Source organism: Microtus pennsylvanicus, chromosome 2 (genome assembly GCF_037038515.1).
Source record: "Microtus pennsylvanicus isolate mMicPen1 chromosome 2, mMicPen1.hap1, whole genome shotgun sequence".
NCBI classification, from domain to species: domain Eukaryota; kingdom Metazoa; phylum Chordata; class Mammalia; order Rodentia; family Cricetidae; genus Microtus; species Microtus pennsylvanicus.
This window is the reverse complement of record NC_134580.1, coordinates 147,066,062-147,092,885: the sequence shown is the minus strand read 5'-3', so window position 1 is coordinate 147,092,885 and position 26,824 is coordinate 147,066,062. Positions and strand designations below refer to the sequence as shown.

Here is a 26,824-nt window from a genome sequence, read left to right as displayed (position 1 = left end):
GAGCACCCAAGGGACTCACAGCTCACAATAGTGACTACCTTCAGGGCCAGAGCTGAGACCAGGCTCCCCAGACTGCTTTTCTAAAGAAAACTGAGATACAAAGCAGAGTTTTCTTGAACTGATCTGAAGGAAGGGGTCCATACCCAAGTCCTTTCTGTTCAGAGAAGAACAAAGCCCGCTGGAATGTACCTAGGCCTTCTAGAACAAGCTCCAGGCTGTGAAACATATGGCCCACCCTTATGGCTTAAGAACTACCATTCAACTGTCAAAGGCTCATGGCAATCTCCAAAAACACAAACTAGCTTACGTTACTGTTATGTAAAAAGTTTATTTTAGAAGTCACATCTTTAAAAAATAACAGGTTGTTCTGAGTAGATAGAAACTCATCATTCAAAGGCCGGGGGTGTTGTGCACAATTATCAAGATGTGAACACCAAGTCCGTGCAATGTTCTTGACATCTACGCAAGCTAAAAAACGTGAACGTGGCTTTTAAAAGGCAGGGGAGAGGAAGGGACAGAGGGAGGGGAGAAAACTATTTTGGAAACAGAGAATTTTGATCTTGTAAATGTTAGTATTGATTCTCCAGTCTGAAACAGCCCTGAAAACGTATAGACAAACAACATTATATAGATCCAACAGGTTACCTTTAGGAATATATATCTATACACATATACCTTTGTGCACACACACACATGTACACATACACCTTTGTGCACACACACATACACTCATGCAGGTATGCAAGTGTGCATGCACGCGAACACACAGTAATAATTAGGTAAATGGGAGGCCATGCATTTGAAAGAGAGCAGAGGGACATAGTGGAGAGTTTGTATGAAGGAAAGAGAGGGAGAAATGTTGTGATTAAATTATAATCTCAAAAATAAATTAAACACTGTTTTTGAGTAAAAGATCAAGGCCAGCTAATGATCATACTTTTTACAATTTGAATCTTCTAAATGGAAATAAAGTTGCATCTTGTGTTTAAAAAAAAAAAAAAGAAACCACAGCCATTGAGACTAGCCCAGGGACTGTATGAAGTGGCATTATTATTTTAATTCTCCAGTGCCAGACAGCATGCCTGCTGGGAGTGCAGGCAGGGACAGAAGTGGCGAGCCTCTGCTCTGCAGTGTTGTCACAGCATGAATGCAAGAGAAGTCACAGGAAGGAGTGGGGAGCCTGCGGGCAGAGCAGGGCAGAGCGGCTGTTCTTGTCCCTAGCCAGTAACTTTCTTATACTCTTATGGGTAGTACCCCCAAGTGGCCACGCTCCAATACTGGAGAACCAGAAAACAAAATAAAAGTGTAAGCTCACACTTACTATGGATACAAAAATACAGCTTTTCAGGATTGTGACCCCAAACCCAGTGACCCCTGCCTACCCCAATCCCCCACCCCAGTGGTGAGGCTGGAGCAGAATGTTTATGTCAGAGTCCCCACAACACAGCAGTGACCTAGTGTGGCCTAGTCACAACTCTATCAGTGATCTCACTGTTTCCAGGTACTTCTCTGCCCAGGTCCCCAGGGAGTCTTCTTTAGGAAGCTCACAGGGCTGGTTCACCTCCGTGCAGCTAGACAGAAATCCCATCAGCTTCCCAGACACTTCAAGTGAGAGATACATCAGATAGCACGCTGCAGTAACCCCTCCCCCCGCCAAGAGCATGCTCCCGTGTACCCCCATTAGAAGCTTCTGTCAGGCTGGGGGCAACAGCAGGCTCTTGTGGCTTAGACTGGATACAGTTTTGATTATGTATCCCATCAAATCATTACCATCCATTCTGTTTGTTGAGACAAGGGACTCACTATGTAGTTCTGGCTTCCCTGGAATTCATCATGTAGACCAGACTAGGATCTCATAGAGATCCACTTGCCTCTGCCTCCCGAGAGCAGGATTAAAGGCAGGCCTAGCCCAGGCTGGTCTCAAACTTGCTATTTAGCCAAGGCAGGCCCTATGCTCCCGATCACCCTACTTTACTGGGCTTATGGGCCGGTCACTGTTCGGAGCGGTGAGCGGTACTAAGAGGACGCTGCAGGAAATGGCAGATAGGGCAATGGAAACTGAAGTGAAGAAGAAGGTACAGTGAGGTTTTGGATCTGAGCTTTATTACCAGGGTGACGTCACCTCAGAATGGGACTGGGACCCTGCAAGGTGGTTCCACACGGCACCAAACTGAGGTCCTCAGAGCTGCAGACCGCCTCATGGGCCGAAACACAGCTGGAAAGGAAATACAAAGGGGGCAGGGCAGGCACAAGAGGTCACAAAAGAGCCTGAGGGCACTCCTTGTGAGAGTCCTGGCTGGCCGCGAAGAACTTCCAGTGTTCTGTCCTTCTCCTGGACCAGTTGAAAGACACGGCAAGTCCTGCACTTACAGAGCCGGTGGGAAGCACACCGGAATCACGGCAGCAGACAAGTGCACAGGTCTGTTCCCAACTTCTCCCACAATTCTCCATCAAGGTCAAGAAAAGAGCTTCCGCGTTCAAACCCAAGGCAGGAGCCAGGCAGTGGCACACCCACCACAGATGGTACAAACTGCTCACTCCTGCGGCTGGTGGCAGGACACAGGGAGGGCAGAGTCCTGAGACAGGAACCCTAGAAGTGGGGCTGGCTCAGTCAGTGGTGGACCTCCGGTACCAGAATCGAGCTCGGAAGTCGTCACTGCACGTCATGAAGCCAGGGTTGGTGGGCGAGTGCACAATACAGCGCACGATGTTGTTGTGGCCCAGGGAAAGCAGGTTTCTGCGCTCAGCTGTCCTAGAGTCCCAGCAGCAGAGGCTGATGGTCCTTTCGTCCGGCAGCAAAATATAGTCCTCAGTGTGGTTAAACACAGCCTGCGTCCGGTGCACCTGCCGTCCACTCAGACCTGCGCCTGTCACACAAACCAACATGTTAGCCTCTGGACCCTCACAATGTTCTAACGCTGTGCCAATACTGTCACCTCCAGGCTGACCACCCAAGGTAACCAACCGCTTCCTTTGAGGCACTTGCAGGCAAACGCTCACCTTGTACTACGTCATTCATCTCCTAGTTTAAGCCCGTGGTGCTGGGCACTGCCTAGCATCACTAACGATGTCTTGCTGCTGGGCATTCAGCTTGCATCCACTGAACAGTTTGTAAAATACTGCACACAGCGTCCTATCCTCAGGATAAACTAACGGCACACCACATAAGTGCCCACCTTTCAAAGGGAAGCTTTATCACTTCATGACTATAAATAGCAGTCATTTATGCTGTAAATACCATGCAATATATAAATATTAAAACAGCCAGGGCAGGGCCGGGCGATGGTGGCGCACGCCTTTAATCCCAGCACTCGGGAGGCAGAGGCAGGCGGATCTCTGTGAGTTCGAGACCAGCCTGGTCTACAGAGCTAGTTCCAGGACAGGCTCCAAAGCCACAGAGAAACCCTGTCTTGAAAAACAAAAACAAAAAACAAAACAAAACAAAACAAAAAACCAGCCAGGGCAATCAACTACTTAATGAGGCCATATTTTAGTGGACAGTCTCCCAAATACCCTTGCACTTCTAACCTCAGAAACCAGAGCTCATGTGCTACTTTCATTCAGAGTTCGCAGTGCAGATCTGTAGGAGGGAGGAACACGGCCACAGAGGCAGTTAGCGGGGTGTGCACTCCTGAGGGGCCGTGCAGATCTGTATGAGGGAAGAACATGGCTACACAGGTAGTTAGCGGGGTGTGCACTCCTGAGGGGCCGTGCAGATCTGTATGAGGGAAGAACATGGCTATAGAGGTAGTTAGTAGGGTGTGCATTCCTAAGGGGCCGTGACTTTGGGTAGATGCTTTCCTACTTCAAGTCTTTTTTTTTTTCTCAACTCTCCAGCGCCTGCCCATGAGGGTGCTGAGGAGTAAAGCAAATGACTCACAAACCCCACCTTGCAAGTGCTCAGGAGACGCTGCCAGGAACATTTATCTGTAAGGTCTGCACAGTACCAGGTGCAAGGCAGATCTACTCAGTGCTGTGCAGCACTCTGGATTCTAATTTGCACCTGTGTCTGTTCCTAACTTCCACTGACTCCAAGTAACGGTGACAGACATCAGCCTGTGTGCAGTCCATGGACTTACTGAAGTAACGGTGACAGACATCAGCCTGTGTGCAGTCCATGGACTTACTGGGGAGTGACAAAACACCAACACGACACTCCTCACCTTTCTGAAATATCCACCAAACAACCCGTCAGTCAGATGTCTCACCAACAACACAACATCCCTTTGAGTCACAGACGGTTCGATGAGTCAAGAAATATGGCCTCACTTCTACTACTTCTTGGGTTTACGGGAAGGCTGTGCATTTTATAACCAACTTTCCATTTAATTTCTCTTACAAAATACTGCAAATTTTAACTCTCTTCCTGTAAGTTTGGGCTCATCTTTTTCCTATCTATCCATAGCCTAGCTATAGATTACAAATATTGACCCGTCTAGTACACATAAAAACACATGATGAATTTAATACATCCAATGTCCTCTTTGGGTTTCCCCTGTCTACCGCTATCTCAAAACCACTCTGCATTCTAAGTAAGTCTTCAAACCAGAATGGAAACCCTGGCATGCCGACTGTCAGGGTGCTGACTTGGGAATTAGGAAATCCAGAATGTATACATTCCTTCAGAAAAAAAAATTGCAACTCTCTACTAAATTAAGCCAATAAATCAGGTGTCTACAAAAATCCAAGCTCTTGGTAGCAGTCCAGTTCATGCCTGTCCCAGCGCATCAGTCCCTGGAAAGCAAGGACTATCACTTGTAAATGGAACATTTTCACGTTCACTCTGATGGCTTCTGCATACAAGGAGCACCTGGTTTTAAGAGATGTTTTCCAAAATGATACCATATAAAGTATCTAAGCTACCAAAGATAATGACAAAAGTGGCTCTTTAGGCAACTAGCTTGTGCCACAGACAGGACCAGTGCTGCACCCTAGTGGCTTGAATGTCACCAGCTCTTCTATGTCCCTCTCCAAGATGCTCAGAGAGCTTCTTGACAATACTCTGCAAGCTACAACCTTGGCATGCTTCTTGTAGTGAGACCCACACATCTCACAGGAGAGGAACTTCCCAGACGATCCTGTCAAACAACACTCTTAGCTGCTGTGGACCACAATAAGGCGCAGCAGCAAACACTCTCTGTACCCAGAGCTGAACTGAGCACCATGCTGGGCAAATTCAAGACTTACCATAAAAGGAGCCCACGGGCACAGACGCTACAAACTGGAGACTAACAGTAACTAGTGGGGAAACTGAGCTGGCTTTCTTTTCTTCCTCTCTGCTGGGTCTACTTTATACGTGGACACCGGTGATCGCTTGCAGGGGTTTCCTATATTGGCCTAGGGGATGGGCCAAAGACCTCTCTGAACTCCTTTTCTCCAGTATATCCAATCCTCAGGAATCTGATCCCCAGGAAACCCCAGCATCCCTTCTCACGCACCTGTGTACCTCACCAGCGTCCGCCCTGTGGATATCTCCCAGAGCTTAGCTACAGAGTCTTTTCCACTCGAGAGGATGTACTTGGAATTCTTGGAGAAAATAGCAGAACAGACTTCTGCGCCATCGTGAGCTTTCTCAAAGGTTGTGATGCAGCGATTGGAAACGCCATCCCACAGCTTGATGCAGCCGTCCTTGCTGCCAGTGACGTACATGTTGGCACTAGGATTGTAGTTAACGGAACAGATGGCATCGGTGTGCTGGTCTTGGGGATTGCAAGAAACGAAACACTGGAAGGTGTTGATATCATAGAGGCGGAGTGTAGGATGCTGAGTCCCAACCAGGATAAAGTCCCCAGAAGGGTGGAAAGAGATGGAGCGCAGCATTTCAGCTTCCTGTGAGGACAGAGGCACAGTGTCAGTCACCAGACCTGACCAGCATGCCGAAGGAGGCAGGGGGACAAATGCACATCCCGGGATGCAGAAAACTTACTGGCCAGTTACTCCATAAACTAGACAGGAGGTCACTTGCGAATGAACATGGGGTGAAATCAGACAGACCCTTGCAAATGAAGAAAGGGAGCTGCCCTCATGAGCCCAGAGGTGAAAAAACCTGCTCCAGGGCAGCGATACTAAGGAAAACCAGCCAATGAATGACGGAAGCCGCTTCTGAAACATTCAACAGTTCCAACTGAGAACACTGGTGGCTTAAGTTATACCTTTAGGGAAGTTTTTGTTTTTTCCCAGTCCTGGAGCTTGAACCCGCAGTATAACAAAAGTGACCCATCCCTAACCCCGCTTCAGACAGGGTCTCACACTATAGTTCAAGTTGGCAAAGAATTGACTATGCGCAGGCTGGTCATGAATGAACTCGTGCCAATCCTCCTGGCCCAGCTCATCAGCAGTCCTACCTGGGCAGAGGACAGCCATGACCCACACATCAGTGGAGTCTGGTAAAGTGGCACCCAGGGCTTATCCTTTATAGGGTGATCACTGAGACCACCTGGAAAAAGTCACAAAATACCCGAAACTAAGAAAATAACCATAAAATACTGTGTCTAAATAAAAGTCAAGGCTCCTCTGATCTCTAACCTGAATGTACTTGAAGGCTCTTTTAGCAGACGGTTTGGAATAATCAAACAATTTTAGAGTATAATCCCTTGAGCCCGAGGCCAGGATCTGTTCTGTAGGGTGAAAAGCAAGACACGTGACTTCATCCACGTGGTCGTAAAGAGTTCGAATCACTGGGTGGTTCTCCATGTTCTGTTGTGCAGTCTCATTCATCATGACCTGGACCAACAAGAAAAGGAGAGATAGATGCTCAAGGTACAGAGGCACCTGGTCCAAGCCCACAGTCCCACGGGGTACACCAGAGCTGGTGAGCACACAGCTGCCTGTCTGGAGCAATGGTAGGCGGGAAGGGTACCTCAATTGGCATGGCACTTTTGGCCAACATTCTTTCCGTGTCCAGTATCTTTATGGAAGCATCAGCGGAGCCTGTGGCTATCAACTGCCCGTCTCTGCTATAGGTGGCCACGCGGCATGGGCCTTTGTGGGAAGTGACATAGCAGGTTTCATACTCGGAAGCCTCGGGCGACATTGTCTGGACATCTGCATCAAACTCCAGGTCAATCCCTGTGCCAGGGGCAACTGTATCGGAGCGACCAATTGCATACTGAACTGCAGAGTCATCGTTTTCCATCCCTGGAGAAACCAAAATTAAGAGCGTGAGAAAAGCTGTTAAGTGCAAAGACAAGCTCCGGGTCTAGGGTGGAAACGATGTCTGCCACCGCCACCAAATGCTCGACCAGCCATGCACCCTGCCCATCCTGTGCGCGATGCACACTGCTGCAGGCAGAATTCATCTTTAACACCACAAAGCAACAGCACTGTAGTTAATTTATTTTCTCCATTTAGAATGGGGAAACAAAACTTAGATGCTTTTCTTTTTTTTTAAAATTTCTTCATTTGCTATGTATACAGTGTTCTGCCTACATGTATGCCTACTTGCCAGAAAGGGGCACCAGATCTCATTACAGATGGTTGTGAGCCACCATGTGGTTGCTGGGAATTGAACTCAGGACCTCTGGAAGATGTTCTTAACTGCTGAGCCATCTCTCCAGTCCATCTTTGCTTATTTTATGGTGTTGGGGACAACCCATAGCCTCACACCTACCAGGGTCTACCCTATCACCGAGTTATATCTCCAGCACCGAATTCTAGTCTTTAGGGTTGTGATCAGTTAGTTGCAGCTTTGGGGTGAATTAGTGACATACTTTTGAAAGAATGCCATACTTAAGTATACTGAAGTTTATAAAAAATATGTTCGTTGGGTGTTACAAAAGTTGCCTGTGACCCCAGAACTTAGGAGGAAGAGGCAAGAGGATCATGAGTTTAAGATCCACTTCACCTACATATTGAGCTCAAGGTAGCCTCGGAGATAAGAAATCCATTAGCAAGCAAGCAAGCAAGCAAGCAAGCAAGCAAGCAAGCAAATAAAAAGCTGGGAATAATGGAGCCCACTTACGGGAGGCAGAGGCAGGTAAGCTGAGGTCTGTCTGGTCTATATAATAAGTTCCAGGACAGCCAGGGCTACATAATGAAATCTTGTTTTAAAAACAAAACAAGGGCCGGGCGGTGGTGGCGCACGCCTTTAATCCCAGCACTCGGGAGGCAGAGGCAGGTGGATCTCTGTGAGTTCGAGGCCAGCCTGGACTACAAGAGCTAGTTCCAGGACAGGAACCAAAAGCTACAGAGAAACCCTGTCTCGAAAAACAAAACACAAAAAAAAAAAATAAATAAAAACAAAACAAGGAAGCTGGAAAGATGGCTCAGTGGTTAAGAGTACTTGCCCTGAGACTCAGTTCTCATTACTCACATGGTAACTCAAAACCATCTATGATTCCAGTTCCAAGAGACTGGATAACTTTTTTTGCCTATGTGGGCACCAGGCACTCACATGGTACATGCTCATACATGCAGGCTAAACACTCAAATACATAAAATAAAAACAAACCTAAACTAAAAAAAAAAATTAAAATCAAAATAAAACACAGAGGTGGAGATGGCTCAGCTGTTAAGAGCACTGGTTGTTCTTCCAGAGGATTTGGGTTGAATTCTTAGCTAACAAATGTCTGTAATTCTTGTTCCAGGGAATCTGACACCCTCTTCTGGCCTCCAGGGACACTGCACACATACAGACCCAAACTAGCAAAACAGTAATAATAAAAATCACTCCTCAGTAATCCCCAGAACAAACAAGAAAGTGTTGGATTTAAAATAACCTCACCTATCACATAAACAGTAAGTGTAACGGGTATAGGAGGACTCAAAACACGTGAAGAACTTTTATGACCTCTTCCCAAACATACAACTCTTGCTTTTCAAAACAAACGCCGGCGTGTACTATTGGGACTTGCCTGGTTGTTTAAACATCCACAGTTCACCAGAACAAGTCTTCAACATTGTATTGCTTCCACATTATACATTTTTATGGATATCTAGAATTAAAATCTTAAATTTAAAGTTAAACATTTAAATTTTCTCTGTGGACCATTTTAATTTATCCCCCCCCCCCCCGGACAATTTCATAAGTGGCATTATCAAGTCAAAGGAATAAATCTGTTCCGTGTGCTGCTATCTTTTCTGTGAACACATCTCTTGTTATGTACGCTTTCATAATGACCCAGAATAATGTTAGAGTGTGTGTCTGTGTGTGAGCTGTGGAGACCACTTTCTGACTGAAAGCATGCTTAAACACAAACTTACCATCAACGTTGGCAGTGACGTGGACACAGCTGGGTACAGGGTAAGGTAGGTGCCAGGATATACCAATGGCCAACACAAGGCCCTGATAGCTACAGAGACAGTGTGTGTGTGTGTGCCAGGATATACCAACGGAAACACAAGGCCCTGATGGCTACAGAGACGGTGTGTGTGTGTGCCAGGATATACCAATGGCCAACACAAGGCCCTGATAGCTACAGAGACAGTGTGTGTGTGTGTGTGTGTGTGTGTGCCAGGATATACCAACGGAAACACAAGGCCCTGATAGCTACAAAGACGGTGTGTGTTGTGTGTGTGTGTGCGCCAGGATATACCAACAGCCAACACAAGGCCCTGATAGCTACAGAGACGGTGTGTGTGTGTGCCAGGATATACCAACGGCCAACACAAGGCCCTGATAGCTACAGAGACGGTGTGTGTGTGTGTGTGCCAGGATATACCAACAGCCAACACAAGGCCCTGATAGCTACAGAGACGGTGTGTGTGTGTGTGTGTGTGTGGAAATGATTCAAAGGACAAAGTCACTTTCAGATAGGATGTTAGGAGGGAAGCAGATCATGGTGGCAGAGTAACTGAGCAAAGGAGCATGGGGAGACAGGGGCAAAGGCGAGGAGAGCAATCGGCCATGACATCTGAGCTGAGACCTGAGGGGAGTGTCCAGGTGATTTGTACAAATAGAACCAGCTTCATCACCTAGACTTCAGTGACCCTTTAAGTCCTCATCTCTGAACTTGGCACACACTGGACACTGAAACCACGCAGAATAACCTCAGAAACTGCCCTTGGCAGACATCTACAACGTCACTCTGGGATGTGGGAATCCGCACTCACAGTTTACCTAGTTTGATGAGGTGCAGGAGCTGCTCCGAGGGCGCGCACACCGACTGGGGCTTGATCTCATTGATGAGGCCATTGGCGATGCTGATGTAACCGTCATAGAGCAGCTGGCTAATGATCAGCTTGTAGAGCTGCTGCCGGTCCTTCAAGCCCACTTTGGTTCTGTACATTTTGCAGAAGAGGACAGTTTCCCTGACGGCTGCAAGAGTAAACAGGCACTGGTGAAAAGCAGAGGCACTCCTCAGCTACCAGCAGCGCGGATCTCCTCGGCCAGGAGCAGCCACACACTCCACTCCCAGCCTGAGCCTGACTAGCTGTATTATCTTTGGACGGTCACCCTGTTTTCCTTGGCTCAGGTTCCTCTGCTGTTACCTAAGTCACTGGAGGTTAATCAAGATGGTGCACAGAAATTGCAGAGGTGAGTGCTTGCATACAGAAACTATACAAGCCCTTTCACCAATGGCTACAGTAGAACCCTTCACTATTTCTCTCCTCTGCTAAACTACCCACTTGCAGCCTTTCTCTGTTGCTATCCCTTCTGTTAGCACTGGTGCCCGCGACAGGCAGACAGCTCACACTCTGTAGACGCCTGGAGTACTTTACCTTTCTCACCAGCTGGACTGTAAATCTCTGAGTGACATTTTATTATTTTAAAACCTATTTTCTCTGGGCGGTGGTGATGTACGCCTTTAATCCCAGCACTCGGGAGGCAGAGACTGGCAGATCCCTGTGATTTTGAGACCAGCCTGGTCTACAAGGAAGTCACAGGCCAGCCAGAGCTGCACAGTGAGACCCTGTCACAAACAAACTTAAAATGATACCACCAGAACAAACAGGAAATGTAAATCTGGACAGACTGTGCTCTTCCAGTTTCATCTGGAAGGGTCGAAGCTCTCCAGTCCATGAAAACAACCCAAAACTAAAGGTGATGGCTTCCATATCAATTTGTGCAGGCAATTTGATAATTATTAGTATGTGGCTAGATGTTTGACTACAGGAATCGAGGGACAGCAAGCAAGAAGGTGGGACTGGTAATAAGGCCAAGGGTTAATGTTTGCTTAGCCTGCCAGATGCCCTAGACTCAGTAACAACAACAGCAACAACAAAAAGCCCTGCACAACAGTAACAACGACAACAAAAAGCCCGCAGGGCCACACACAGCATCGTTCTGATGGGGTGTCCTCAACAGGTAACACCAATCAAGCACTTCGTACTGCCAGATACGATTCCAGGCACCTACTTGGCATTAGCTCACTAAACGAAAGTATTCAATATACTCGTGCACTTACGTAAGAAATGTACACAAATCTACTCTTGCATAAGACGCCCGGACACAACAGAGGAGGAAATAAGTTCCAAGAATCTAGGAGACCGGTTCATCCAAGCTAAAGTCAGCCCCCGATAGTTGAGGGCAAGTCTGCGCACTCCAGAGTCCACAACTTAAACTACTGAGCAACCATCTCTTCACTTTTGCCAGGGAACACCTGGGGCTGTGCCACGAGATTTAAGGGGCGGGGGAGTGGTTGAGCCTTCACTGAATGCCCCACGAAACTTCCAGTGGAGCACAGGTCTACTTGGAGGCTCTCCAGTTCGCCAAAAGGAACTCTCAGGCACGAGGCAGGAAGAGCCCGCCCCGGGGATGCAGAGGACCCAGGGAACCCAGGGACCGCTCAGGCGGGAAGCAGGGACCGAGGCCCTTGGAGGCTCGGGCTGCAGGCCTGGCCGGCCAACTCTGGCACACCGACTCGGGGCGCACGGCCTCTGGCCATCCTCTCCGCAAGTTGCAGATAGTTCACGCAATCAACCACAGACCCCAGCTAACCGCACCAACCCGATTCCCTATGGCCCCTCCTACCCACAACCCCGTACCCCCGATCAGGGTCTCGGTCTCCCGTTCTCTTCTAGAAAAATGGAGGCGCGAATCGTGCCTGATCGATCGCTCTGAGTGCGCACTCACTGCGCACGCGCGAAGGGCACGCAGCAGAGCGCCGAGCAACCTCCCGATCACTCGCCAGCCTGCCCTTCTCGCCATCTTACTCACTGGCACGTTCCGGACGCTCATTCACCGCCTCCGAGCCGATCACCTTCGCGACAACCCTGAACCCACACGGTTGTTGTGTGACCGGCAAACGCCTGATCCGGGGGAGCACGGCGAGCGACAGAACGGCCACAGATCGGACAGGCCGTTGGCTCACCACTTCCGGGCTCTGACGGCTCAGTGCGCTTGCGCTCCAGTTACGCAAGGACCGAGCTTCCAGTCGTCGCGTTCACGGTGAGCCAATCACAGGACGGTGTCGCTTTGCCTCGAGCCAATCAGCTTTCGGAGCAGAGGGTTTAACTCCTATTTTTAAAAGGAGAACCTTTGAATTGTAACGGCTGAGCTCCCGGGATCGCTTGAGGCTTCGGTCGGAGTCAGGATCCTGCCCGTGGGTAGGAAGGGGACCAGGTGGGCGAGGGAGAGCCTGGGTGCTGCAAACCGAAGGGGAACATTGAGTGGCATTGGGGCAGGGGGCTGTCTCAGTAGGTTTGCATTCGGTGTAAGAAAGATCCAGATGGCCTCTTCCCTCCTTGGGCTTCGGTTCCGGTGGGAATGGGACCCAGACCACCAGCCGACCGAGTAATTTGCAAACTGGCGGAGGTGGTATGGGTGCAGCAGCTGCGACCTACTGGGGACTGATTGTGGTGGAGAGGCGGGGGTCTAGATGGGCTCGACTGTGAGTGAGAGCCCCCTTGCAGAGACACACGCCCAGAACCGGTGCTGCCCTCACCTCAGCCTTTTGTGCAGTTGATGGCGGGACTACTTGAGTTTCTGGTTCAAAGTGTAGACCTGTTAAAGCTCAGTTTATAGAGTATCCTGGAAGCCCTGGGAGTCCACACCACTGCCTAAACCCTTCATGGTAGCCCCTGTCTTTAATACCAATAACGAGGAGGTGGAGGCAGGTGGATCAGAAGCTAAAGGCCGTTCTCAGAGACACAGTCCATCAGAAGCCAGCCTGAACTATATGTAACCCTGAATCAACAAAAATAGTTAAAACAAAAAATTAGCCTCCCCACACGCCAGATGTGGTTGCTCACATAGGCAGTCTGAGGCAAGAGAGTAGAGCCTTTCCCAAAAGTGGGGCCTGTCTGTAAATGTAGTTCAGTTAGCAGAGTGCTTGCCTGGATTCTTGGATTCCACGTCCTGGATTCGATTCCTTGCACTTCATACACTGGGCATGGTGAGCATGCTTGCAATCCCAGAACTGGGGAAGTGGAGGCAGGAGGATCAGAAGTTCAAAGTAATCCTCCGCTATAGCATGTTCAAGGCTAGCCTAGCCTGGGCTACGTGAAGCCCTGTCTCAAAAACAAACATAGGGCAGTGTCTGGTCCCAAATTCCTTTAATCACAGAACTTGGGAGCTGAGGAAGAAGATTCTCTGAGTTCAAGGCCCACTTGGTGTACACTGTTCCAGACCAGCTGGGGGCTACACAAAGACACCTTGTCAAAAAAAACCAAAACCAAACAAAATCCTGGCTTCACTTGCAGATGTAGGAAATAGAAATCTCTTAGGGTTAGGGCCCTGGTGTAGCTAATCATGGGAAAGTTAAAATGCAGGGTCCTTTATTAAAGCTAGCATCTGGGCCCAGGAGCTCCGTTCCCTAACAGGCATCTAGTGAAGTGGATACAGCTATCTTCCCTTCTGCTCCCAGCCTCCCTAATCTTTGCATTATGGTCCCTTCAGTCACACACTTAGTTGTTTGTCCCTCTGCCAGCAAGCATATGTGTGCAAAGGGGAACCTGAGCCTGCTGTGCCATGAGCACTTTCTTATTGGGGAGTTGTAAACCCTTGAGCTGAATGGGGTCTGTAGTGATGTTTCATTTGTATTTTAGTAAATCTTGCCTGAAGTTCAGAGAGAAAACAGCCCCACTGATCAGCCTTACAGACCAGGCAGTGGTGACACGCCTTTAATCCCAGCCCTAGAGAGGAATCTAATCCTCATTCTGAGGATTCCTGGAGGCAGGGTTGCCATTTCATACCGAGGTAAGAGCCAGTGGCTGCTGCTTTGCTTTTCTGACCTTCAGGCTGAACCCCAGCATCTGTCTCCGGGTTTTTACTAATTGTGCTGCAGGGATCTGTGAAGGTCATTTGATGAAGACAAGAAGGTGAAGGACTCGGTTTGGGGGGTAAAATGAGGCCAAACCATGAGGGTAGGGGAAAGGGGACAAGAGTGGTGAGTGGCCAAACCTGTTCTCTGGGAATAAAGTTAGCGCTGAGTTTGCCATAGTAGGGGAAGCTGAGAGACTGGCAATGCAGTGGAATTCAAAGGGCCCAATGGGAATGGGTTTGGAGGAAGAGAAGACTAGGTGAACTTTGCGGCTCCAAGAGGGATGAGAGATGGGATCACGGCCCAAGGCAGTGGTGGGGCTAGTGGGAGGCTGTGTATGGTGGACATTAGGTATTAAAGCACAAAGAACGTGCCCTGGAGGGGAGAGCATGAGAGGATGTGACGAGATGCAGCGATTGTCAGTGGGAAGGGGCTCACGCATGCCACATGCGTGTCAGCGTGTTTCACTTGTACCAAGGAAAGGGCGAGGTGCACACGTACAGAGGTCTGTCCGTCGGCACTTTAAAGCAGGTGGCTTCCTGTAAGTGAAAGGCTCTTGTTTCTCTCTGCAGGTGACATGGACAGATGTAAAGAAAACTGCGGTTCCAGGCCTGCTAAGGTAAACAGAATTACCCGTGATCACGATTGTATTTTTTAGAAATAATTTTGAAGTGAAATGCATTGTTTGTGTGCACCCGTGCGTGTGCCACAGCGTAGGTCAGAGGGCAGCTTGCATGCATAGGTTCTTTCTACCATGTGGGTCAGGGAATCTAACTCAGGTTGTCAGGCTTAGCTTCTAGAGCCCTTATCCACTGAGCCAAGGGGGCTGCTCCTGTAGAAATGATTCTGGTATTGGAATTCTTCCCACCCTTGCTTTGGGTGGAAGCTTAAGTCCCTTCCTGACCTGGCCTGGAAGCTTCCATCGGTGGGCCTTTATTTTCTGACCCGGGAAGCTTCCGTCGGTGGGCCTTTATTTCTGCAGGAGATGGCTTTACACTTGAGACCGCCTGTCTTCGGAGTGAGTGGATCCTGGGCCCCACCTTCCCTGCTACTGCTTGGTGTGGGCCTTAAGAGTTGTTTAGGAATTGACACAGTACTTACATTTGTTTCTTTTTTTGTCAGAGTCCTCCCTTTTTTCTTTTTGAAAACTCAACTTCTTCATAATTTCTTAGGCATTTTAGTTTTGGAGATTATATCCTCCCCCCCCCCCCAGGGTTTCTCTGTTAACAGCCTTGGCTCTGCTGGAACTGCCTGGAATTCACAGGTTTGGCAGCCTTTGCCTCCGTAGTGCTGGGATTATAGGTGTGCACCGCTACTCTCAACCCCTGGGTGGAAGTTACCTTCTTAAATATTTTGTTGGTAGGGTGTGATGGGCACACCTTTAATCCCATCCCTTGAGGGCAGAGGTGGGCCGACTGAGACAGGCTAGTCTGTTCTATGTAGCGAGATCCAGGCTGGCTAGGGTTATTCATTGGGACCCTCTCGAATAAGTGCTCTGAAAGTAAAACCCAGGTATTAACAGAATACTAGTAACAAGCTTATTGGAAGCCTAGTATAACTTTAAACTGTTTTGCAAAATCGCTTGAGGTTGGTGCTGTTGAACAGTCAGATTTCGTTCAGTCTTTTTCCTAAACATAAAGTTGTTACAAGGTTTGGACATGAAGTTTTGGCAACGCTTGAGTCTGCTCCTGGCAGATGGTCTCACTGAGGTGCTGAGGCTGGCCTAGAACTCAGTGCTCCTCCTGCCTTAGCCCCCCAAGTACTGGGATTACAGGTGTGTGTGCCAGCATCCCTGGCTTCGGAGCTTGACAGAGTTCAGTGTTTCCACCCTTGGCTGGAGGCTGAGTTCCTGACTGGTTAATAGAGGGGACTTTTGGGGTGAGGGTGGGAGGTGCCCTCCATCTAGCCACATGCATATTAAAATAGCTTCATCTCCCCTCCTTTTAACTTTATTTTTTTTTAAAAAATTTGTATTTTATGTGAATGAATCCTTGCCTGCATGTATTTCTGTGTACCATGTGTATACCTCACACTTGAGGCCTGAAGAGGGCATCACATCCCCTGGATCTGGAGTTAAAGGGTCCTCCGAAAGGGCAGCCAGTGCTCTTAACTGCTCAGTCATCTCTCCGGCCCCCATTTCTGTTTGTTAGCCATGATATTTATGAGTCTTAGATTAGAAGTGAAACTTGGTTGAGTTCTCAGGATACCAATAGCCATAATTAATGTCTTTCTCTCCATCTCAGACCACAGTTCCCTTTGGTCCAAAACGAGTCTTGGTGACAGAGCAGATTCCTTCTCAGAACCTAGGATTGGCTAGCAGTGGCCAGGCCCAGCGGGTCTTGTGTCCTTCCAACTCCTCCCACCGTGTCCCTTCACAAGCACAGAAACTGGCCTCATGTCAAAAGCCAGTGCCAAAGCAGTTGCCAGCTGCCAACGTTCCTCGACCTGTCTCCCGGCTCAGCAACCCCCAGAAAAGTGAGCAGCCCCAGCCCACAGCCTCTGGTAAGCCAGTCTTTTACTGCCTTGGATGGTCATCCTTTTTAGTTCTTCAAAAAGCAAATGCAGAGATTGGCATTTACTTCGAAGCCCTAGCTTGTATGCCATGCATGTTGAGGATAAAGAGAAGATGGGATGATTACAGACGTAATGGCTAGCCCTGCCAGGGGAAGCTCCTGCAGGTTCTTTGGAGCAGAAGGAGATGTTGGCTGTAAGGGAGGGGCTGCTGCTGGTTGTGGGGCGCCTGGGAGGGAGGCTGAACTTAAACTGCAGTGGCTGGAGCAGGGTTAATGTTTGATTATTTAGCAGCTGGTAGTGCTTGCAGGCTCTGAGATGATAGCCAGCCTTGCTCAGCATCTCCAGCCCTTGTAGCCCCTTTATGTAGTCTCCAGTTATTGACACACTTCTACAGAACGGGGCTAAAAGTCAGCAGTTAACTTCTAAGACATCACCAGAAAGGAGAGGTGTCATGAATTTGCCACTTCATTTAGGAAGCAGACTCAAGACAACTGGGTGATAGATGCGACCTGGAGGATGAGTGGGGAAGAGGCAGCTGTGATGGTGAAGGAAGAGAGAAAACTTAAACTCCTCAGAAGGACATGGTGTCTGTAAAATAAGCCATGGCAGGCAGACAGTCTGGAAGAAACCCATTTAAATTATGTGTGTATATGCCCGTCCCCTAAAGGGTGACAGTGGAAGGGCCAGGTGGCTGGAGTATGTGCCTGGGTCATGGTCCTCAGGTCCCGCAGTGGTGATATTGAACACATGAATCGAGAGAATGGTTCATGAAGGAGAAATTAGTTTGGACCCATAGTCATGTGACCTGATTGGAGCTGCTGTGCTGTTTGAGTCTCAGGTGACAAGGACATGTCTCACACATGCGCAGCTCTTGAAGTAGCACCCGTGGTCCCTAGGTGTGCCACTGTCACGTCTTCTAAGCTAGCGTGTCTTTGGAAGGAGGGTGACTGGCTTGTGCTCTCTTTCCATGATGATAATTTGTACGCAGCGCTGCCCCAGCAGGGGTGGAGAAGGTGGCGGGGGCAGCTTGTGAGAGGGATGCTGCTGGTTTCTCTGGAAAGTCTTCCTGGGGGAGGCTCCAGGATGAGGATGGACACGCTCACTCTTGTTGGATGAGGGCCTGCTCATATTTGCTCTAGAAATTGAGACCCTCACATGGCAGACTATGGTTTCTGGTTTAGTAGTCTCCCCAATGAAGAAATGAAAAGCCAGGGTTATCATGCTTGATGCACCTCCAATATTTTGGTGATGATTTTTGTTGTTTGTTTTGTTTTGTTTGAGACAGGATTTTTCTGTGTAGCCCTGTCCTGGAACTTGCTCTGTAGACCAGGCTGGCAATGACTCACAGAGACCTGCCTACCTCTGCCTGGCTATGGGACTATTCTTTGATTTATCTCTGTTCACGGATTTTTTTTTTTTAAAGAAGTATATAGTTGCTCTAAAAACAGTATTTTAACTTATTTCATATAGGAAATAATTCTGAAAAGGAACAGGCATCAAAACAGAAAACTGAAGACTCGAAAAAGTAAGCTTTCTTCCTCTTCTACCAGAACATCACCCGGCTGCGGCCCCCCCCCTCCTAACACACCCTCAGTATCAGAACACCACCCGGCTGCGGCCACCGATCCTAACACATCCTCATTCAACCAATTGACCAGGGGATCAAAAGTCATTTTTACTTCTTTAATTACCTTTTCCATAGAAAATTTTATTAAAACTTTATTTGTAAAAGTAGTAAATAGAAAAACATCACACGTTAATATACAACACAGACCTGAGGACTGTATAACTCAGTGAACTTGTACACAGTTTGTGAAGCCATTTGGATGGCCTGTTGGGTCTCTCCTGCTTCATCAATGGCAGTGCCTCTGTGTCTCCCACCAGAGTGACTCCCTGTAGCCTGTTGGCTTCTCTGGGGCTATGCAGGGAGGAGGTCCCCACACCGTCCTGAAGGGTGTGCAGTCGTCCATACTGTTGCTGTCCTGTGGTGGTGAGGGTTGTCTGTCAGTCTGTTCTGCAGTACAGTGCTGCTTTGGGCTGGGGATGTTGGGCTTTAAGGTTGTGACTCATTCTGGTGGTTCCGGGTTGGTGCTTGTTAGTGTCCGTACTAGGTGTCATCTGAGCGGATCAGGTCGGCTGTTTGTTGGAAAGCGGTGGAGATTTTCTTCATATTTAAATACATTACTTTCTAGGAGGCAGTGGACTCTGGAGGACTTTGACATTGGCCGCCCCCTGGGTAAAGGAAAGTTTGGAAATGTTTACTTGGCAAGGGAGAAGCAAAGCAAGTTTATCCTGGCCCTGAAGGTGCTGTTTAAAACTCAGCTGGAGAAAGCAGGGGTGGAGCACCAGCTTCGAAGAGAAGTGGAGATACAGTCCCACTTGCGGTGAGTGGCCCTCCTGCCACAGGAGCAGGGGACCAGTGGGAATGATTAAAGCTGCTGTTTCCCATAGATGCAGGGGATGTGGCCCTGAGGCTACATCACTTGGGTAGTTGACTTGGGATTTTTTTCCTCAGGAGGAGAGTTAGGGGAAGACTATGGTTCAATTGGTGTATTTTCTTTTGTTTTCTGTTTTGGATCTCTGTTGTAGGAGGAGCGGGCCGTGTTCCCGGCACCCGGCTAGCTTAAACCCCAAAATAACCACAAAGAAATTGTATTAATTAAATTACTGCCTGGCCCATTAGCTCTAGCCTCTTATTGGCTAACTCTCACATCCTGATTAACCCGTTTCTATTAAATCTGTGTGTCACCACATGATTGTAGCTTACCGGCAAGAGTCTAACCTACGTCAGTCTCAGGCAGGAGATTCATGGCGTCTGCCACACTTCCCTTCTTCCCAGCATTCTGTTCTGTCTACTCTGCCCACCTAAGGGCTGCCCTATCAAAGGGCCAAGGCAGTTTCTTTATTCAACCAATGAAAGCAACGCAAATACAGAAGGACCTCCTACCCCAGATCTCGGTGTTTTCCAAGTTTGACTCATGCCAGCCCTGAAGCTCTGCTGTCTGGCCTGCCATCACCTGGCAGGCTGTGCCCAGCCACCTGGCCCTGCCCACAGCCAGCCCTCTACCTTGGATGTGTCTTCTGTTGGCACATCCCACCCCTCAACACCTAGAGATTGGTGTTCAGCTGACAGTTCCCACTAAGAATAAAGATGTCTGGAAGGGAGCAGTGTGAACCACACCCAAATATGTTTGTGTGGGTATGGTTAAGGTGCTGTTTTCTTGGGTGGGCTCGGCATTCAATACACCTGGACTCTGGAGCCAGGTGTCACGGTCTCCATTCTTTGTTGCAGGCACCCCAACATCCTCAGGCTGTATGGATATTTCCACGATGCCACCAGAGTTTATCTAATTCTCGAGTACGCACCCCTTGGGACAGTCTATAGGGAGCTCCAGAAGCACTCCAAGTTTGACGAGCAGAGAACGGCTACCGTAAGTGCTGTAGAGTGGTTGGCTTTGTGTGTGTGTGTTTCTGTGGAAATGTAATCTAGTTCTGCTCTCTCTTGTCATCTCCCGTGTGTGTCTGTGTCTGTCTTTGTCTTAGGGTTTGTATGGCTGCGAAGAGACACCACGACCAGGGCAGCTGTTACAAAGGAAAACATTTAATTGGGGTCAGTCCATTGTCATCATGGTGGGACGTGGTGCTGTAGCTGAGAGTCCTACATGCAGGCAACGGGAAGTCGATTGAGACACTGGGTATCTTGAGCATGGGAGACCTTAAAGCTGTTCCCCACAGTGACATACTTCCTCTAACAAGGCCATGCCTCCTAATAGTGCCACTCCCTATGAGCTTATGGGGGACAATGGCATTCAAATTACCACAGTGTTTATTTTAGTATAGTTCTAGATACAGAAATCACAAGAGCACCGAGTTTCTGTGCGCCCCACACCTATTTCTCTCCTGCTAACAACTGTAGTGAGTGTCCTACTTTGGTTGTGACTGGATCAGTGCTGGTGATGACTGGCGTAGCGACGTCCACGCTTTCTTCAGAGCGCATTCATTTCCCTTGTGATTAGGAAGGGACACGTGTGGGTCTTGAGGAAGAGCCCGGCACCAAGCGCACTCTTGTCACACATCCCTATGGCACATTTATAATGTGACAGCCTGCTAGGTGGTAAGCTCGGTGCCCTGTGCCTGGTGATCTTTGTCCTTTGCTTCTGCTTAAGTCAGTCTCTCCCTCCCCATGCTGAGCTCTCAGCCGCTAAGCACGGTCACCCTGAGGAGTGGAGAGTGGAGGAGGGCTGAGTGGAGTGTGAACTATTTGGAGTTTGGGCCAGGAGGTTGCTCTTCCTGTCATGAGTTCTTTTTGGATTTATTTTTTTGTATTTGAATAGTTTGCCTGCATGTTTATCTGTGTACCACATGCACAGAGGCCAGAAGAGGGAGCTGCATTTTCAGATGGTTGTGAACACCTGTGTGGTACTGGGAACTGTCTAGAACTTCTAGAAGAGGAGCTCGCTCTCTCTCTCTCTCTCTCTCTCTCTCTCTCTCTCTCTTTTTCTCTCTTTCTCTCTCTCTCTCTCTCTCCTGTCTTTAACTTAAAATGCAGAGGGACTTGTTTTATTTTGTTCCATTGTTGGCTGCTGGGAGCTCTTCTTGCTTCTATGTAAACTGCCATTGTGGGGCATTGGGCTCCATGTGCTTTCTCTGGTTCAGAGTGCTTAACTTTTCCTTCACTTCTGGGCCTGCCCCTAGAAACAGCCGTTCCTTCTGAGAATGTTCCTGGAAACTGAGTTCTGGAGACTAGGGCGGGAGCTCCTCCTGCTGAGCTGTCGATGCTTCTAGGTCCTTAGCCGCAGAGAAGGAGAGCGTCTGTGTTTGCTGATCCTTTCACCTTAGCTGGTGCAGGGAGCCGGACTGCTGCTTTCCCCAATCATGTGGGCCATTGTGGGCTCCCTCTCCCTGGGCCGCACTGTACACTGCCCCCAGCGGTGAGAGCAGCACCCACCGCCTCCTCACTAGTTATGTGTTCCTGTGTCTATGTCTTACACGGTATGCTTGGGTCAGCTGGTGACAGTTTTGTCATTGAATACCAGACCCCTCCTTGGGCATTTGCCATCAGGATTTTGGACGTCAGTGGTTCTGACAGGGTGTAGTGGTTGATCTGGGTTTCCTGGTGTCACATGACACTGGCTGTTTGTCATATATATGCCTGTGTCTTTTGTTTTTATAGTGCTTTTTTCCTGATTGTTGTATTTTATTTCCTCCCCGTCTGAGCTTTCCCCCCCTCTCTCCGTGCTCTTCTCCAGGCAGTCTGAGGTCTTGCGGTCCTTAAGGCATAGCTGCTTTTCTTTCGCAGCCTGCTTCCCGCCTGCTGGAATTACAGGCTGCTGTCATGCTCACCTGACGCTTACAGCAAGCAACCTGCACTAATCATTTTCTTTAATTGGCCATTAGTAAGAAATCATCAACCAGGCAGTGGTGGCATACACCTTTGATTCTAGCACTTGGGAGGCAGAGAGGCAGGCGGATCTCTGAGTTTGAGGCCATTCTGGTCTACAGAGTGCGTTCCAGGACAGCCAGAGCTACACAAAAATTCTGTGTTGAAAAACAAACAATAAGAAATCTTCTGTTTGACCAACTTTCTTCTCAAAGGTAAATGAGGAAATTGTCCATTGGTTTCTGATGTTACCCTGCTTCAGACTTTGTACGTGGACAAAACATCATCTATATATTTGCGCTTCTCCATTTAAGATTTCAGTTCAATTGTGTGCATTGAGATATAAGCCAAGAATATTTATTCCCTATTAATTAGCATAGCACCCCCCCCCCCCCCCCCGTTTACTCCTCATGTAATCTAAGAAACTGCAGAGCAATGTAAGGGGTGTAGCCCCAGTCCCACAGCCTGGGAGGTGAGGGGGACGCGGTACCAGGGAGTACTGGCTGACCCTCACTCCTGCTGCCCACAGCTGCCGTTGCTCTGGCAGTGTGCAGTGGGTGCCAGCCTTATTGGTCTCTACTGTGAGCTACAAAAGAATGAGTTTACTTCAAAAGCTGAAAACCGTGTTAGTCTTCATTGGATCAACTTTCACAGTTGCCTGGCTGCTTTACATAAAGCTAACGCTGCCTTCAATGCTTTTTCCCCAACAGTACATCACCGAGTTGGCAAACGCTCTGTCTTACTGTCATTCAAAGAGAGTCATCCACAGAGACATTAAGCCAGAGAACCTGCTTCTTGGGCCAAATGGAGAGTTGAAGATTGCAGACTTTGGGTGGTCTGTACATGCTCCATCTTCCAGGTATGGGAGTCCAGAGGTGGAAGCCCTGAATGGGGGTTGGGTGGGGACTGTTGAGTAAATGCTAGTTTACTCTGAAATAAGGGGCCTTGGCTGACCTAGGAATACTTGGGACCACTGTAGATTTGATAAAGCTTTTTTCTGTGACCATTTTGGGCTCTGGCACTCTAGGCCTTAGCTTACAGGTTCTGAGTATTCCGAGAGGCTAATGGAAGAGGGCGATGAACTTAGAGGTCTGGCTGATGTATGATCGATAAACAAGGATGCACTCTGGGGGGACTTGAACTGGGGTGGTGAACAGAGTGAAACCATGCAGTGTTGGTGCAGTGGGAATTAGACCTTTACTGTCTCCTCTCAAGCTGAGGCAGGGACGGCGTCTAATGCGGCAGTTGAAAAGGAGGCAAACTTTTGCAAATCAAAGTTGGGTTTGAGTAGCTTTGATTTTTCATGTGAATGGGGTGTCTTTAAATTTTAATCTACTTTATGTGTGTTGGTGTTTTGTCTGCATGTCTGTGTGAGGGTGTCAGGTCCTCTAGAACCGGAGCTACAAACAGTTGTGAAGTGCCACATATGGCTGGGAATTGAACCCAGGTCCTTTAGGAGAGAAGCCAGTGCTCTTAATTGCTGGGCCATCTCTCCAGCTTGTGAATGGGGTGTCTTCAAAGCGTGCTCCTGCTGTCAAGGTCTTGCCCACTTTGGGGATTGCCTTTTAAAATATTACCAAGTGCCGCTTTTTAGGAAGCCTGTTAGAGGTTGGAGTAGAAAGCTCAATAAGTAAAGGTGCTTGTTGCTGAGCCAGTGCGGTCGTGGCTCCATTGGGTGGAAGGGAGAGGACTGAGTTAGGCCAAATTGTCCTCCCACCTCTCGCTCTGTGATGTTCTCTTGACGTAAGCACGCAGTCAAAGCACACAAATAAATGTAGTCTTGAAGATTAGTGCCTGTTATAACAGTTGGCACAGCCTTTAGTCCCAGCGCTTAGGAGGCAGAGGCAGGTGGATCTCTGAGTTCGAGCCCAGCCCGGAGCAAGCTCCAGGACAGGCTCCAAGCTACACAGAAAAACCCTGTCTTGGAAAAAAAAGAAAAAATGGTTAGTGCAGTTTAAGGTCACTTCTGTTTGTCTTCAGCTACAGTGTGGCAGGTTTTTTTGAACTGATGACATCAGTGGGCACTTCTGCTACCCAGTGAAATCAACACCAGAGAGCTGTATGTAGGCGCCGTGGAGCTGTGCGATCAGCCTGGACTGTGATCTGTCCAGTGGTGGCATCAGGATAGAGACGGCTTGCAGGGTTCAGGCGAGACGATAGGAGTGGGGATTGTCAGCTGCTCCAGCTGCCTCTCAAATTCAGTCCTCATCAGAGATGCTGGGTTTTGAGGCCCATCTTTTGAGACTCCCACAGAGGGCTTGTGGGGCACCAGGCATGAATTGCTGAGTATGCCCCTGCAGTATCTCAGCAACATTCGCTTCCATTGTCTGCTCCTGGCTTGTTCCAGCTGTGGCTTTCAAAACACAAATGGATCAAAAATGCCGACTTGGTGATGGCAGCACAACAGCCCACAGCAACATTCCAGAGCCCTGGACACCGAGGCATCGGCTTTGTGGGTATTTAGTCAGCCACAGCATGGCGATGCCTCAGTGTACATTCCATAAGACAGGTGCCCTGCACAGTCACCGCCATTGTGACCACCATGGTCAGCTGAATTCTTAGTAGCTAGATTTCTCTAGCTGTCCATGATGTTTTATAGCTGTTTTTAAATCAGAACACCCCCCAACCCCCACAGCCCTCCCTCTGTGGCAGGTGAGAGAGAAGCTAGCCAAGCCCAGTGTGATGGTGCATACTTTAATCCCAGGAATTGAGAGGAGGATCTCAAGTTTGAGTCTAGCCTGGTAAGACTAAAACAAACATCTCAGCCAGGTGTGGTGGGACATAGCTGTAGTCCCAGCAGCAGTTAGAAGGCTGAGGTCGGGAATTGCTCCTTGGAGACTAGTCTGGGCCACATAGTAAGGCACTTTAAAAAGAAGGTTTGGAGAGGGGTTTAGCTGTTGAGAGCACTGGCTGCTCTTGCAGAGGACCTGGGTTCAGTACCCAGCACCCATGTGGTGGCTCAGAACTCTCTGTAACTCCAGGTTTAGGAGACGCAGTACCCTTTCCTGGCCTCCTTGGACATAACATTCATGTGTACAGACATGCAGACAAAACACATGTAAAATAGAAAATTTCATTTCTAAGCCCCAAACCAAGAGCAGCCGGAGTGAACCTGGTGACAGACACTCCATGCAGTGCGTGGCTGCCTCTCCCATCTTGTAGACCCTTACATTTCCACGGCTTTGCTTTCCTCTCCCCCGCGTCACTGACACAATCTCACACTGTAGCTCAGGTGGGCCTTGGAATTGAACCTCTGTCAGTCCTGCCTCATCCCACCAGATGTTGGAATTACGGGGATCTGCCAACATTCCCAGCCTAGGATGGTAGTGTTGCTTCTCTGAGAGCTCATGTAGAACTCCAATTACGGAGAACACTGCATAGCGCCTTTGTTTTCTGAGATGGGTTCTTGCTTCAAAGCCCAGACTGGCCTCCAGAGTTCTCCAGACTGTCCTGACAGGGTTACTGGGATGAGAGATTTCCAAGAGGTTCTGGAAAGCTGGGGAAGCACAATGGCTAGTGTGTGATCATACACACTCCCCGCCATCCATTTCGTAAAAGTGGGATATAGGTGAGCACCTGTCTGACAGCACTGAGCAGGGGGGGATGGGTGCTCGTGCCACATTGCCATGTAGGTCAGAGTGTCAACCCAGCTTCCTTCATTTTCAGGAGAACCACACTGTGTGGCACTCTGGACTACCTGCCCCCCGAGATGATTGAGGGCCGGATGCACGATGAGAAGGTGGACCTCTGGAGCCTGGGTGTCCTCTGCTATGAGTTCCTAGTTGGGATGCCCCCCTTTGAGGCACAGACCTACCAGGAGACCTATAGAAGGATATCACGGGTAGGGTGTTACTTTCAGTTCTTGCCAAGGGCTACTGTTTATTCTTGTACACCTGACCCATGTCATTTTTATCATTTATATTTCAGGTTGAATTCACATTCCCCGACTTTGTGACTGAAGGAGCCAGGGACCTCATTTCAAGACTGTTAAAGCACAGTGCAAGCCAGAGGCTAACACTAGCGGAAGTCCTTGAGCACCCCTGGATCACAGCTAATTCCTCAAAGTCTTCGACCGGCCAAAAAAACAAAGAGCTAACTAGCAAATCGTCTTAGAGAATTCGGAGCCGTGGCCACTGTGCAGCTGTGAGAAATGCGCCATCAAGACCTGCAGGAGCTTCATCACTGCCCCCGGTGCCCTGCTGAGCAGGCAGTCTCTGGCCTTGCGTGCAGGAAGCCCCACCTGAGCAAGAACTATGCTGCTCTTCCTGGTTCAGTAATCTGGAGGAAGGTTCCACTGCAACAGTTCCCATGGCCTGTGACCCCCAAAGTGTCCTTGTTGGGGTCTCACTGTGGGAAAGTTCTCACTCTGGCCACCTTCCTAGTGATCACCTGTGTCCATAGCCTTCAAGTGCCTGAGTGTGTGTGTAACTTATTGGGCCGCCAGGCCTGGGAAAGCTGTTGGAATGAATATGTAGTTTTCTTTTAAACGTTAAAATAAAGGTTTGTATCGCCTTAAGTGGCAACCCTTCAGAACACTGGTTTTCAGCCTTAAGCCTGTATGGGATTCAGACCCTCAACCACCTCAATGGAGCCTGTGCTCTACCTGCTTTGGACTTGAATCAGGTGTTTCTAGATGTTATGGGCTGTTATGCTGGAGTTCTGTCAAGTACACAAACTTGTTAAATATATAAACATATGTATAACATCTACCTGGAGTACATGGAATCATTTGGTCACCTGGTCACTGTTGGCTAGAGTGAGCAGGTATGCTTTTCTGGTCTCTTGGCTA

The 26,824-nt window shown here is 48.8% G+C and overlaps 2 protein-coding genes across 9 annotated transcripts; one reads left to right on the top strand and one right to left on the bottom strand.

Annotated features, from left to right (window-relative positions):
• Positions 1–991: 991 nt before the first annotated feature.
• Cstf1 (cleavage stimulation factor subunit 1) lies at positions 992–12,219 on the bottom strand. Of its 5 annotated transcripts, none has more exons than XM_075963207.1 (6): positions 12,094–12,219; positions 10,058–10,248; positions 6,860–7,137; positions 6,526–6,723; positions 5,439–5,829; positions 992–2,867 (listed from the first exon to the last, which is right to left on the bottom strand). In XM_075963207.1, exons 2-6 carry the CDS (start codon positions 10,224–10,226, stop codon positions 2,608–2,610), a joined length of 1,296 nt encoding a protein of 431 aa, XP_075819322.1. In that variant the 5' UTR covers positions 10,227–10,248; positions 12,094–12,219; the 3' UTR covers positions 992–2,607. The 5 variants fall into 5 exon arrangements, with proteins under 5 accessions (XP_075819322.1, XP_075819319.1, XP_075819318.1 ...); XM_075963204.1 differs by having other exon boundaries at positions 10,058–10,255; positions 12,098–12,217; XM_075963203.1 differs by lacking the exon at positions 12,094–12,219 and adding an exon at positions 11,926–12,016 and having other exon boundaries at positions 10,058–10,255.
• On the top strand, positions 12,214–26,743 carry Aurka (aurora kinase A). Of its 4 annotated transcripts, none has more exons than XM_075963210.1 (9): positions 12,214–12,328; positions 14,714–14,760; positions 16,385–16,643; positions 18,126–18,180; positions 18,848–19,039; positions 19,948–20,086; positions 22,746–22,894; positions 25,702–25,876; positions 25,963–26,743. In XM_075963210.1, the coding sequence occupies exons 2-9, from the start codon at positions 14,719–14,721 to the stop codon at positions 26,146–26,148; spliced, it is 1,197 nt and encodes a 398-aa protein (XP_075819325.1). In that variant the 5' UTR covers positions 12,214–12,328; positions 14,714–14,718; the 3' UTR covers positions 26,149–26,743. The 4 variants fall into 4 exon arrangements, with proteins under 4 accessions (XP_075819325.1, XP_075819324.1, XP_075819323.1 ...); XM_075963209.1 differs by lacking the exon at positions 12,214–12,328 and adding an exon at positions 12,369–12,502 and having other exon boundaries at positions 25,963–26,742; XM_075963208.1 differs by lacking the exon at positions 12,214–12,328 and adding an exon at positions 12,369–12,486 and having other exon boundaries at positions 25,963–26,733.
• The last annotated feature ends 81 nt before the right edge of the window (positions 26,744–26,824 follow it).

Bases quoted from the DNA above. Each gene is read 5' to 3' on its own strand.
- Cstf1 (XM_075963207.1), bottom strand. From the start codon at position 10,226: ATGTACAGAACCAAAGTGGGCTTGAAGGACCGGCAGCAGCTCTACAAG. The intron at 7,138-10,057 runs GTAAACTGTGAG...TGGTTTCTCCAG, and splicing joins CCTGCACCTCATCAAACTAG to GGATGGAAAACGATGACTCT. The intron at 2,868-5,438 runs GTGCGTGAGAAG...TTTGTGTGACAG, and splicing joins GACGCTGGTGAGGTACACAG to GCGCAGGTCTGAGTGGACGG.
- Aurka (XM_075963210.1), top strand. From the start codon at position 14,719: ATGGACAGATGTAAAGAAAACTGCGGTTCCAGGCCTGCTAAG. The intron at 18,181-18,847 runs GTAAGCTTTCTT...ATTACTTTCTAG, and splicing joins AAAACTGAAGACTCGAAAAA to GAGGCAGTGGACTCTGGAGG. The intron at 25,877-25,962 runs GTAGGGTGTTAC...TTTATATTTCAG, and splicing joins CCTATAGAAGGATATCACGG to GTTGAATTCACATTCCCCGA.